The following is a 13334-nucleotide window of genomic DNA, read 5'->3' on the forward strand; positions in this document are numbered from 1 at the left end:
AATGTGTTGAAAATAAAAATGGCGGCTGTATTACCTCGGTGATGTCACGTTCTGACGTCATCGCTCCGAGAGCGATAAATAGAAAGGTGTTTAATTCGCCAAAATTCACCCATTTAGTGTTCGGAAATCGGTTAAAAAAATATATGGTCTTTTTTCTGCAACATCAAGGTATATATTGACGCTTACATAGGTCTGGTGAAAATGTTCCCCTTTAAAAAAAAACGGCACTTTTTTACACGTTCCGGCCTTTGCGCGGAACTTTCATTCAGTTCTAACAATGTTCAAGGGCGCACTTGAAACCAGAGTCTGCGTCGTGTTTTTCTTTGTTCGAGGCTCAACAATGATCTTCTAGGAGGGGATGAAAAGGCCAGGTAGCTACTTGCTACTTCTAATACATTGGCAGCAAGCATAAAAAGATGAGTAATTCTGACCTTGAAACATTTCATAACTTGCTTATGGATTGAAAACCCCCCCAAAAAACACATGATCTGTAATGACTCCAATTACCTTTTTTGAAATCAAACCTGTTTTATTTGACACAACATAACAACACAGTACATGTTGTCTTTTTCTGTACATGAGCTTTGTGACCAACCTGTAGTATACCAATGTCAGTGAAAAGCTTTTTTTTATTGATTTATTTTTTTTATATTCTTCCCTTTTAAAAAATATCCCTTTCATATGAGGTCCATAAAGTCGCCACCTGGTCATGTGTCTTTGTCACCGTTATCCCTCAGGTAGGGAAGAAAGGCTATGTGTGAAAACTTTGTCTTCCTCTGAATGTCCGCTCTTTGCTCAGTGGAGCATCTTGGAGATCCACTTCCAATTAAAGAGTGTCTTTGTGCAAAAGAAGGCACCTGCTGCTGTCTGTCGACACACTTCCTGTCGGGGTGTGACTGTCCGTAGTTCTTGGACGGGACTTTTTGTTTGTTTCCCAAGCAAGAATTCCCTTTTTTGTGTTATTTGCAGACGGAGTGGGTAAGTACCGGGGAAATGAGGTGACGAGCCCATTGTCTTCTTTTCTTCTTGTGCTATAAAGTGGAACCGACGAGACGAGCTGAGGACCAGACCAGGCAAGATAACCCACTTGCTCCAGACTGTCAGAGTAGAAACCGGAGAATCGCGGTGAAAGGTGATGACGTTGAGAAAAAACAAATATGGACAACTGCACACTCAGCCGCGCATCCTTAGCAAAACAACATGGACACAAATATGCTCACACTAAATAGAAACAACACACACACACACACACACACACACACACACGCACACCGGTGTCAAGTCAAAACTCCCAAAATAACAGATGAAAATATATAAGAGTGTGTGATTTTTCTCTGGTTTTAGTTCAAACTGTGCTTTCCAAGATCCAGTCCGAATCACAGCGCCCTCTACTGGAGTCTCCATCCCCTTCTTTGGAGAGAAGCATCCCGCTCATGGATTGACTCCTTTTGTCCCGCACTATGCGTCCTAACCTTGGTGCTCCTGCAAGCCCTCTATGGGACGAGAGTGTCTTGGAGCCTCCCTCGCTGAGCGAGTACCTCCTCCTCGCCCTGCTCCGCCCGCCCTCCTCCACTGGGAGAGTCTGGTACTTAGCGGCGGCGGAGGCGTGGGCGCGCGGAGCTCGGCGCAGTATGGGGGTTTCTCGGTAGCGAACGTTGGGACTGGCGGCGGGAGGAGGCAGAGCTTGGTTAAACGAGGTGGAGTTGTTGCGGTTGGTGTTGAGGGTATCAAGAGGGGTGGAAGGCGTGGGAAGTAGGGACGAAGTAGTGGAGGAGGAGCGAGGGGACAAACAGGGGAGGTTTTCCGCGCCGGCCGACGTGTTTGAACAAGTTGAGCCTGGTTTAGCCAGCGCCGGCTTCCGCTTGGGTCTGCTCAGCGAGCTGGTGGCGGTGGGCGAGGAGACGGCGGAGTGAACTCGCTCGGCACCGGGCTCCTCAGCCGGTGTCCATTGCTGGCTGAGAACAGACATGGCGGTGGAGCCGTCTGGCAGAGAGGAATTGGACGAAAGCGTCGTCACATCTTTTCCGCCCATCCCTCCGCTCCTGTTCTTCGAGCCTCCCGAGAAGTCGTCCAATCCGATTGAGCCTTGCTTGGAGGTGCTGGGAGTCACACTGCATCTCTGGGACTGCTGCCGGTTGGTCTGAGAGTGAACGGTGGTCATCGACATTGACATGCCTTTTACACCCTCTCCTGGGTTACACACCTGAGTGGGGAAACACACAGGTGTCTTAATATACACTCCACACACTTCATTGTGTGCACTGTCGAATGAGATGACTCGCAGGGACAGATCGAAACTACGCCTTCTCAAAGACATTTTTTTTCAAAAGTTCAAGTTTACCACTTGCAAGATTAGCATTCCCAATTATTATTTTACCACATGAAGTGAAATAAAACCGATTCCATCGTGAACCAATACCTTGATATGGGGGAGGGTCTCAGGTGTCAAAAGGAAGGGGTCGGAGCTTCCATTCACAGCTCAGGCACGTATGTGCTTATTGATATAACACATTGTGGAATTTTCCCATCAAACAAAAAAGGGGGTCCAAGGAACTGGCTCTGACTGTAGTTCTGGCCTATGTACCAAATAACAGTTTGGATGGATGGAGTTGCTCCACTAGGAGACTCAAGAGTATACTTGAAAGTTGCAATCAAACACCATGTTTAAGAATACAAATGTGGATAAATATGTGCACCTGGCCCTAGGACACCCTTAAATTGCAGGTCTATCAACCACTTTGTAGTCCCATCCTCAGACCTGCGACCATATGACTTGGACATTTAGGTAAAGAGAGGGGTTAAGCTGTAAACGTAATTTCCGGGATATAAACCGTTTCTTTTTCCACGGGGTTTATAGAAAGTTGCATGGATTTTTTTTTTAACGGGACGTCAAGAAATTTAGACTCGTCACATCAGACCAATGAAATTGCAGACAGGTCACTGTGGTCCGAAGAAATTACACACAATAAAATCAAACGTTCTCACCCAATTATTCAGTCAAGCGTTATGGACTCACCCTCACTAAAATTACTAAGAGTATCGACTCGGCCATCAAAAAGGAAAAAGCCGCCGCATGAAACGAAAATCCACTACCACTAGCAGGCCCCGAAAAACCGGACGACAGAGGAGAAGAAAGAAGACCCAATGACCTCTCTGATAGGCTATTATATGGAATTGTCCATCTTTATGTACAAAATACAATATGTCCAAAAATTAGGTGGGGTTGGGTATTGTTTGAATTCAAACCATTCCGATTCTTTGTTTCGATTCCGATTCCTGACGATTCTCGATTCCGATTCTTTCTTTAAAAAAAAAAAAAAGGCAGGGTCAAAAAAAAAGTTTAGGATATTTTAAAGGAGCTAGCTAACCTATAGTCTTTCTGATTGAAATAGTCCGACATTCTCCATCAATTTTAATTCTATTAACTTTTTATGAACTTTACTATAAATTCCTCACAGGGCTGTTTTCAACTAGAATTGAAATATCAAATATATGAACGGGAATAAGCGGCAGAAAATGGATGGATGGATGGATGAACTTGAATATAAATATTATAAATGATGAATACATTTTCACAGGGGTACACTTTCATCAGGAGAGCTTTATTTTTGAAAACCTCTTGAAAACACACTTACACATAAGTGTATGATGCTGCAGGAAACCTCATGAAAACACATTTACACACAAGTGTGATATGCTGCAGGTACTTAAACATGTTATCGTTCTCCCACTAATGGGCTAACCTGGTGCAGAAAAGCAAATAAACAATAAGAAACAACTTGCAAAACCCAGTCCAGATCAGCAGCAGGTACATTATAAAATCAGAGACAGTTCTTGTTTAGGAAAATGACCATATCCGCCTTCTCAGGTAGAATGCGTGATCGTTCTGGACGGATAGTGTCTCCTGTCGAAGACGGGCACGCATTTATTTGTACTCCATGAACTCGGAGGTGCTTCATCATGTTCGACGTGCACCCTCTTAAGCACGAAACAGTCCTGTCGCACGTGTTACATTTCGCCGATATTTCATTTTTTTTAGTAAAATAAAGCCACACTTTGGACCGTCGACGCCCGCTATCCATGCTTGACTGACTCGGCTGTGCTAACACTTCCGGCGGTAGGCGCTTTTTCCTTGGTGTTCAGCGGCTTCTTCTTCCGGGTCGGCAGACTTATTCTTTTTTTCCGGTCGGCGGACTGGGTATCGAAACTAGGAATCGAAATTTAAACTTTTGAACGATTCTGGGAGAATCGGAAAGTTAGTCCCGGTTCCAATCGATACTCGGTACCAAACCCTAGTGAGGAGTTGGATTAGATAGTAGGGAAGAATGCTGTGGAGACCCAGTACACCAAAGCACATAGTGAAGGTGTGCTGTAAATGTTTGGCAGAGCTTTCCGTTTGTGTGGTCTTCAATTTAAACCTCTGCCTCAATGGTCGGTGAAGAAAAAACTTCATTTTAAGAGGATTTTATTAAGGACATGGATTATTATTTCGCATCTGGCCGCGAAGAGATACTAGGACAATCATACGACGCTTTAGAAAGGACAAGCAGTGTCGTGTCTACAGGAGTTGGACGGTGGATGGAAGACTTCAATCCCAATGACCCACCTTTAATAGACAAAGCCGAGTTGGGGACTGGAGCTGTGGACTGGCAGACTACTATGGCAGTTCCCCTTTTTAGGAATGTGACTACAGGGTTTATTCCAATTATCAGGAAATCATACGTAAAAATTCTCCTCTACTGGTCAGTGTTAGGGTTGTTAACGATAAAACGATGCGACCGGATACTCGGTTCGAGGAGTGGCCAGTTCGACTGCGCCAGTTTTAGCCCCCTCAATCGTCGATATGGTTCAATTTTGAATCTTTAGGTTAAAGTTAAAGTTAAAGTACAAATGATTGTCACACACACACACTAGCTGTGGCAAAATTTGTCCTCTGAATTTGATCCATCCCCGTGTTCACCCCCTGGAAGGTGAGGGGAGCAGAGGGCACCCACAAATCATTTATGGTGATTTAACCCCCCATTCCAACCATTGATGCTGAGTGCCAAGCAGGGAGGTAATGGGTACCATTTTTTATAGTCTTTGGTATGACTCGGCTGGGCTTTGAACTCCCGACCTACCGATCTCAGGGCGGACACTCTAACCACAAGGCCACTGAGTAGGGTGGTTAATCGAGTGTTGACACATAAACCAGTTATCACGCTGATCTCCAAAACAGCTGATGGTTTTTGTCTTTAAAAAGACACGAGAGCCAGGGTTGTCCGTATGAAGAGTCACAAGCTTGTTACGTTACTTACAAAACTGGAGACGAGAAACAATGTAGATACATTGACAAGGTGTCGCGCGAGACTAGAGATCAGTAGACAATTTCTTTAAAACAAGGTGGAAGTCACGGCTGCCCGTCAAGTAATTACCCACAAAATACATAACGTCAACACCGCGTACTATCTCTGTGGTGTGCCGTCTCTTTGTCTTTTTTTATTTCACAAAATGCCACTTTCTTGTACAAAAGGCTGAATCTCCGTGCCGTGCTCTTTTCCTGAGAACTTTCCTTTCCCCTTTCAACTCCACAACACATGTCACTTTTAATCCTTGTCCCGGAAGTTCCGATGGCAGTAGTGTATAGGCTACGATGTGTTGCCGCAGCCAGGTCGTAATAATCTTTCCCTTTTAGTAGAATGTGACAGTCTGGTCTTTTGTTGAACCCTACAAAGTGTTTGTACTAAAAGTTTTGTACTTTCACATCTGTTGGATTTTAACTTGCATTTGTTGGGGCTTCGCCTTTTTAAGTTTTTAAAGGCAAAGTCCTCCGAGGTTATTTTGTTCTAGCGATTGTCTAAATAAAACAACGAGACTAAAATTAAGGTTTAACAATTTATTCTACAAATGGAGTAAGTACAATCACTGGTACTAGCGCAGAAGAGAAGACCAGAGTCTACAAAGTCTGGCACATTCTCTCCAGATGGTCCCGCTGCTCGCATGCTTTTGTCCATTTTGCTACCCCTTTCAAGCGGAGTTGCATAGGATTCAGTCCAACGAAACCGAAAGTTGTTGTAAGTGTGTGTATTTTTGAGCTAATGCACACACACAAACACACATCTACTTTCGCTCCAACTCATACCTGGCACCTCTCGTCACCATCGAAACTAGGGAGTATGCTATGTTGATAGATAGTACTTTATTGATTCCTTCAGGAGAGTTCCCTCAGGAAAATTAAAATGTGTGTATAAGTGCAGAAATTAAAATACGGGGTGGACTCATTGTGAGTCGTTCCTCAAGTAGTTCATTCTGCTAAGGTGGAAAATGTTCACGTTCACTTTTATCTTAGTTGTAGTGTTCCTTACCAAATTTAGAGGTGGTAAAATCTACATGTATTGTGCTAATCAGCAGTAGATCTATAGCTTTTAAAATGTTCGCGTCACGCTAGAGCACTTCAACAAATGAAGCCTTACTGTACTTTCAAGTGCTCATCAGGCAATCTTGTTTCGTTGGCATTGGAAATTGTAACATTACCAGGAGACAGTCCGACTTAGTCCGATTTGAGTGCTTGTTTACCTGCCAAATGCTTGAACCGGTGACAATTCTGCAACCGGATGTGACGTCATTTTCAACAAAGGTATAGAAATATAGTCCCGTTTCATTTTAGGTGCCGACCAAATTTACTGAATAGGTACTGAATTTGGTACCCATCCCTAGGTGCAGGTGACCCGAAAAAAAGCAAATGATTCTCTGCCATCCCAATGAAAATGGTTGCAGGCTGGATGGGTCAGGCTGAGGAGCCAGAAGGAAAACTCTGATTCCACTCATGGGCAGATTGAGCTATTGAGCATGCGGGAATGCAGTCGTCTAGGGGTAGCACGACCCCAACAGAAGACTACCCTTCCTCAAGGTGCAGATGTTGATTATTTTGACCCAGTTTGAAAACACCTTATTATGGAAACTAGATACATTAAAGGCCTACTGAAATGAGATTTTCTTATTTAAACGGGGATAGCAGGTCCATTCCATGTGTCATACTTGATCATTTCTCTATATTGCCACATTTTTGCTGAAAGGATTTAGTAGAGAACATCCACGACTAAGTTCGCAACTTTTGGTCGCTAATAAAAAAGCCTTGCCTGTACCAGAAGTAGCAGACAACGTGCGCGTGACGTCACGGGTTGTAGGGCTCCTTACATCCTCACATTGTTTACAATCATGGCCACCAGCAGCGAGAGCGATTTGGAACGATAAAGTGACGATTTCCTCATTAATTTGAGCGAGGATGAAAGATTTGTGGATGAGGAAAGTGACAGTGAAGGACTACAAAAAAAAAGACGACGGCAGTGGGGGCGGTTCAGATGTTATTAGACACATTTACTAGGATAATTCTGGAAAATCCCTTATCTGCTTATTTTGTTACTAGTGTTTTAGTGAGATTATATGGTCGTACTTGAAAGTCGGAGGGGTGTGGCCACGGGTGTAGTGACCGCCAGTGCCTCCGAGGGAAGCCACGTTTCTCGACAAGGCAAGGCAGCCGTGCTGAGATTTTTTATTTTTTTCCCTCCACGGAGTAAGCATCAGACGGTCGGTGGCGAACGATGCAAACTCTCCGCTCATGTCTACGGTAAAAGCCGAATGTAAACAAGGAAATGCCGGCTGTGTTTGTGTGGCTAAAGGCGGCCGCAATTCACCACTCCCCACCTACGTCTTTCTTCTTTGACATCTCCATAATTCATTGAACAAATTGCAAAAGATTCAGCTACACAGATGTCCAGAATACTGTGTAATTATGTGATTAAAGCAGACCACTTATAGCTGGGATTGGTGCTGGATCCAAATGTCCGCTACAATCCGTGACGTCATCATACCGCGAGGTTTTCAACAGGATACTTCGCCCGAAATTTAGAATTGCAATTTAGTAAACTAACCTGGCCGTTTTGGCATGTGTTGCAATGTTAAGATTTCATCATTGATATATAAACTATCAGACTTTCACCCACTACTACCGACTACGCAGTCTGATAGTTTATATATCAATGATGAAATATTAACATTGCAACACATGCCAATACGGCCTTTTTAGTTTACTAAATTGCAATTTTAAATTTTGTGCAAAGTATCCTGTTGATGACGCATGCGCGTGACGTCACGGATTGTCAGGAAATATTAGCGGAGCACTATTTGCGGCTAAAAGTCGTCTCTTTTCATCGCGCAATTAAACAGTATTCTGGACATCTGTGTTGCTGAATCTTTTGAAATTTGTTCAATTAATATTGGAGAAGTCAAAGTAGAAAGATGGAGATGGGAAGCTTTAGCCTTTAGCCACACAAACACATGGTGATTCCTTGTTTAAAATTCCCGGAAGTGAAGCTTTACTATGGATCAGAGCGGTCAAGCGAACATGGTTCCCGACCACTTGTCAACCGGCAGGTTTCGGTGAGAAAATTGTGTTAAAAAGTCGCCTCTTACTGGAGATCTGTGGAGTTTGCGCCGTCCTTGTATCTGCCGTGACTTCCCTCAGACACTGGCCTCAAGACACCCATGGACACACCCCTCCGACTATCAGGTACTATTAAACTCACTAAAACACTAGCAACACAATAGAAAGATAAGGGATTTCCCAGAATTATCCTAGTAAATGTGTCAAAAACATCTGAATCCGTCCCAATGCAATTGCCTTTTTTTTTTTAAATTTTTTTTTTTTTCTAGTCCTTCGCTATCAATATCATAATCCAGAAATCTTTCATCCTCGCTCAAATTAATGGGGAAATTGTCGTTTTCTCGGTCCGAATAGCTCTTGCTGCTGGAGGCTCCCATTATAAACAATGTGAGGACGTGAGGAGACTTCCGGTAAAGGCAAGGCTTTTTTATCAGCACCAAAAGTTGCAAACTTTATGGCAATATCGCGAAATGATCAAGTATGACACAAAGAATGGACCTGCTATCCCCGTTTGAATAAGAAAATCTCATTTCAGTAGGCCTTTAAGCAAACACAACAGGTACTGGAAAGGGAATGTGACGCGTTTGAGTGAAAGCGGAGAGTATAGTGCAATGGCAGCAGTATCGAACCACATATTTGACATGCTTTTTAAACAGATGGAGACGCACAGCCATACCCACCTTATACCGTATCATCAAGATGATTATGAACACGAGCACAGAAGCCACTATAATCCCTCCAATGATGATGATCATAGTCCCGCCGAGGAACTGGGACTGCATGAAATGGCACCTCATGTACTCCGACTCTGTGGTGAACTGCACGCAGCCGACCACGCGGGTTGCAGTCAGGGAGGTGATGATGTCGTCGTAGATGGCGAGCACACATAGGTTGTACTGGCTTCCCGCTGCCAGGTTGTTGACCAGGAAGCTCTGGCTGGATGGAGGGATCATTCTGTCACGGAAAAGAAATGCATAATCTCAGTCAACATTCATTTTGTTTATTTGGTCACAGTTTCTACGTTTAGTTCATTGTTATATAGCAGGGGTCGGCAACCTTTACCACTCAAAGAGCCATTTTGACCGTTTCACAAAATAAAGAAGACAATGGGAGCCGCAACCATTCTCGCAAATATCTGCTAGTGGTCACCTAGATAACAATAATAAGGGCGTGCTATGAAGCCGTTGCCTTTGACGCATTCTACAACATGTATAAACAGCTTGCCAGTCCAGTAGAAATGTGCGGATAGGCCATTTAATCATCCGCATCTCCAAAGTCGTCATCCACCCGCCGTACACCCGAACCAACATTTTATCAGGACCGTACCCACCCGCCAACCGCCCGCTGAAATACATCAGGGTTGTCCGTCTTTACCACTCACAGAGCTATTTATACCTGTTTCACAAAATAACAATTACAATTGGAGCCGCTAACATTCCCGCAATTATCCAATAGTGTTCATCCTGATTACAAGAATATGTGCGTGCTGTGAAGCCATTGCCTTAGACACCTTCAACAACATGTACGAACCGATTGTTAGTCCGGCAAGATGTTGTGTGCAGCTTCCACAATTACACGTTCAAGATTGAAAGGCATACTGGGTGATACAGAGTACACTGATGGTTGTGATATAAACAACTTTAACACTTACTAATATGCGCCACGCTGTGAAGCCACACCCAACAAGATTGACAACACATTTCGGGAGAACATCCTCACAGTAACACAACATAAACGCAACACAAGAAATACCCATAATCCTTTGTATTCATGACACACCCTGAATATATTTTACAACCCTGCGCCCCCAACCCTGCCCACCTTACCGACGCAGGGGGTTGGGGGGTTTGCTGCTAGCGGGGTGTATAAAATAGTCAGGAAGTGTAATGAATACAAAGGATTATGGGTATTTTTTGTGTTGCGTTTATGTTGTGTTTCTGTGAGGATGTTCTCCCGAAATGTGTTTGTCGTTCTTCATTGGTGTGGCTTCACAGTGTGGCGCATATTACTAAGAGTGTTAAAATTGTTTATATCACAACCATTCGTGTACTCTGTGTCACCCAGTATGCCTTGCAGTCGTGTGCGTGTTGCTGCGGAAGCCACACACAACATGATGCTGGACTGACAAGCAGATTGTACATGTTATAGTAGGTGACAAAGCCAATGGCTTCATAACACGCCCTAATACTTATTATCTGGGTGTCTACCGGCAGTCATTCAGGAGCTCATTCAGGAGAATAATAGCGTCTCTTATTGTTTTCTTCGCTTTATGACACGGGTCTTAAATGGCACTTTGAATGGCAAAGGATACCGATCACAAAACCATACATATCAAATATTTCCGGATGGTTCAACCGCCAACCGCCCGAATCTAATTAAAATCTATTTTTTCTTCATGTCAACCGTCCGACCCGCGGTTTATCCGCGGACTCCGCGGATGAGACCGCAAACCGCGCATCTCTACAGTCCAGTAACATGTTGTGTGTGGCTTCCGCAGATACACGTACGAGATTGCAAGGCATATTGGGTGATACAGGTTACACTGAAGGTTGTGATATAAACAACTTTAACACTCTTACTAATATTCGCCACACTGTGAACCCACACCAAACAAGAATAACAAACATATTTCGGGAGAACATCCTTACAGTAACACAACATAAACGCATCACAACAAATGCCCAGAATCCTTTGCATCAATTACCCTTCCTGACTATATCATACACCCCGCTAGCACCAAGCCCCGCCCCACCCCCTCCGTGCCTCGGTTGAGGTGGGTGGGGTTAGGGGCGCAGGGGTGTATAATATAGCCTGGAAACGTAGCAAGAGGATGTTCTCCCGAAATGTGTATGTCATTCTGGTTTGGTGTGGGTTCACAGAAGGGCGCATATTAGTAAGAGTCTTAAAGTTGTTTGTATCACAACCTTCAGTGTAACCTGTATCACCCAGTATGCCTTGCAATCTCGTACATGTGACGATAGAAGTAATGAAATGCATGCGACCGGCCGGCCCGCAGACAGCATGGCGTAAAGGCGGGCGCGATGACATGTTGTAGAGGACGTTAAAAGTAAAGCCATCACGGCACGCCCTCAATATTGTAGTCCGAGTGAAAATCGGATAATGTTGACCCCGGCCGGGTGAGGTCCGGGTGAGGCACCGAAATCCGAAATCCTCCCGTAACAATCTGGGGGGTTGGCGATTATGCAGCTGAGCCACATGCGGCTCCGGAGCCGCGGGTTGCCGACCCCTGTTATATAGCAAAGGAAAACAAAAGCTGTAAGTTTCACATTAGTTTTAGTTTCTTTGCTAGAAATGTAATTATTTTTCATCGGATACCTTTTAATGTCACAATTTGCCCATTTGTCCTTCGGTTTCTTTGAAATGGCCTGTCAGCTTCCCTGGATTTCCTCATTAAAATGCTAATGAAATTCCTCATTAAAAGCAGAGAGGGCTAATTCGCAGTTCTTGGCCCTGAGTGCTACTGAACTGTGTGAAGAAATGCTCTGGCCAGGGGAAGTATCTGGTTTAGAGTTAGACGACGTGTTAAGGTTTAGTGGTTAGTATTACAACATAGCCAATGCACCCAGATTGCCCTCTGTGGAATTCTACCACAGGGCTGTAAGAGAGAGTGTGTGTGTCTCTCTGTGACCATCCTTGTGATCCCATGAATACTAAAAGGACCTTCTGAACACTGAGCTGACCATGACTGTTTTCCCCTGTGCTGTTCTTGATGTTTTCATCTATCTCGCTCCCAAGATTAGCAGCAGCAGCAAAAGTCATCTGCTCTTACAAGTCCACATTCGCACAGATGCCATTGGAGTAGTTCAGTTATAGTAATTCTCATTATATTGCTACGGCTTTAAACTTCCTTTGTGTGTATATAAATATGTGACTTCTATACACAAATCAAATCATACTGACATGTGTTATGTATTTTGTAGTCAAAGTCTCGACAGGTTCCAACAAGACTTTTTAAAGACCATAATTAATATCATTGAAGATTTTACATCTTGACTGGCAATAAGACAAACGCTTGAAGGAGAAATACTTTAAGTTCATTTCCCGTACAGTAAGGGAAAGACATAAAAACATAATTGATACATTTTGTGAATAAAAGCTGCTAGAAAATCAGTCCAACATTGGTCAGTATGTATTATAAGTAGAGATGTCCGATAATATCGGCAGTCCGATAAATGCTTTAAAATTTAATATCGGAAATTATCGGTACCGGTTTCAAAAAGTAAAATTTATGACTTTTTAAAACGCCGCTGTATGTTGTGGTACACGGACATAGGGAGAAGTACAGAGCAGTTGCATCTCCCAATCATACTTGCCAACCCTCCCAAATTTCCCAGGAGACTCCCGAATTTCAACCAGTCTCCTGAATTTCTCCCGATTTCCACCCAGACAGCAATATTGGGGGCGTACCTTAAAGGCACTGCATTTGCGTGCCGGCCCAATCACATAATATCTACGCTTTTCACACACACAAGTGAATGCAAAGCATACTAGGTCAACAGCCATACAGGTCACACAGAGGGTGGCCGTATGAACAACTTTACCACTGTTACAAATATTAGAATGGATTAGATTAGATAGTACTTTATTTATTCCTTCAGGAGAGTTCCTTCACGAAAATTCAAATTTTCAGCACAATATGCGTCACACTGTGAAACCAGACCAAACAAGAATGACAAACACATTTCGGGAGAACATCCGCACCGTAACGCAACATAAACACAACAGTACAAATGCCCGGAACCCCTTGCAGCACTAACTCTTCCGGGACACTACAACATACACAACCCAAAACACCCCAGCTCCACCTTAACCACGCCCACCTCAACCTCCATATGCTCTCTCAAGGAGAGCATGTCCGAAATTCAAAGCTGCTGTTTTGAGGCATGTTAAA

At 43.8% G+C, this 13334-nt stretch overlaps 1 protein-coding gene across 2 annotated transcripts in view; it reads right to left on the reverse strand.

The window, feature by feature from the left end:
• Positions 1–503: 503 nt before the first annotated feature.
• lrfn5a (leucine rich repeat and fibronectin type III domain containing 5a) overlaps positions 504–13334 on the reverse strand; it is a 304518-nt gene continuing 291687 nt past the window's right edge. For both annotated transcript variants that reach the window (XM_061895866.1, XM_061895867.1), the window contains 2 exons: positions 9103–9376; positions 504–2203 (listed from right to left, as the gene is read on the reverse strand). In XM_061895866.1, the coding sequence (XP_061751850.1) occupies positions 1346–2203; positions 9103–9376 (1132 nt within the window). In that variant the 3' untranslated portion in view covers positions 504–1345. The remainder of the gene's footprint in view (positions 2204–9102; positions 9377–13334) is intronic.

This window comes from Nerophis ophidion, linkage group LG03, assembly GCF_033978795.1.
Source record: "Nerophis ophidion isolate RoL-2023_Sa linkage group LG03, RoL_Noph_v1.0, whole genome shotgun sequence".
Classification (NCBI taxonomy): Eukaryota; Metazoa; Chordata; class Actinopteri; order Syngnathiformes; family Syngnathidae; genus Nerophis; species Nerophis ophidion.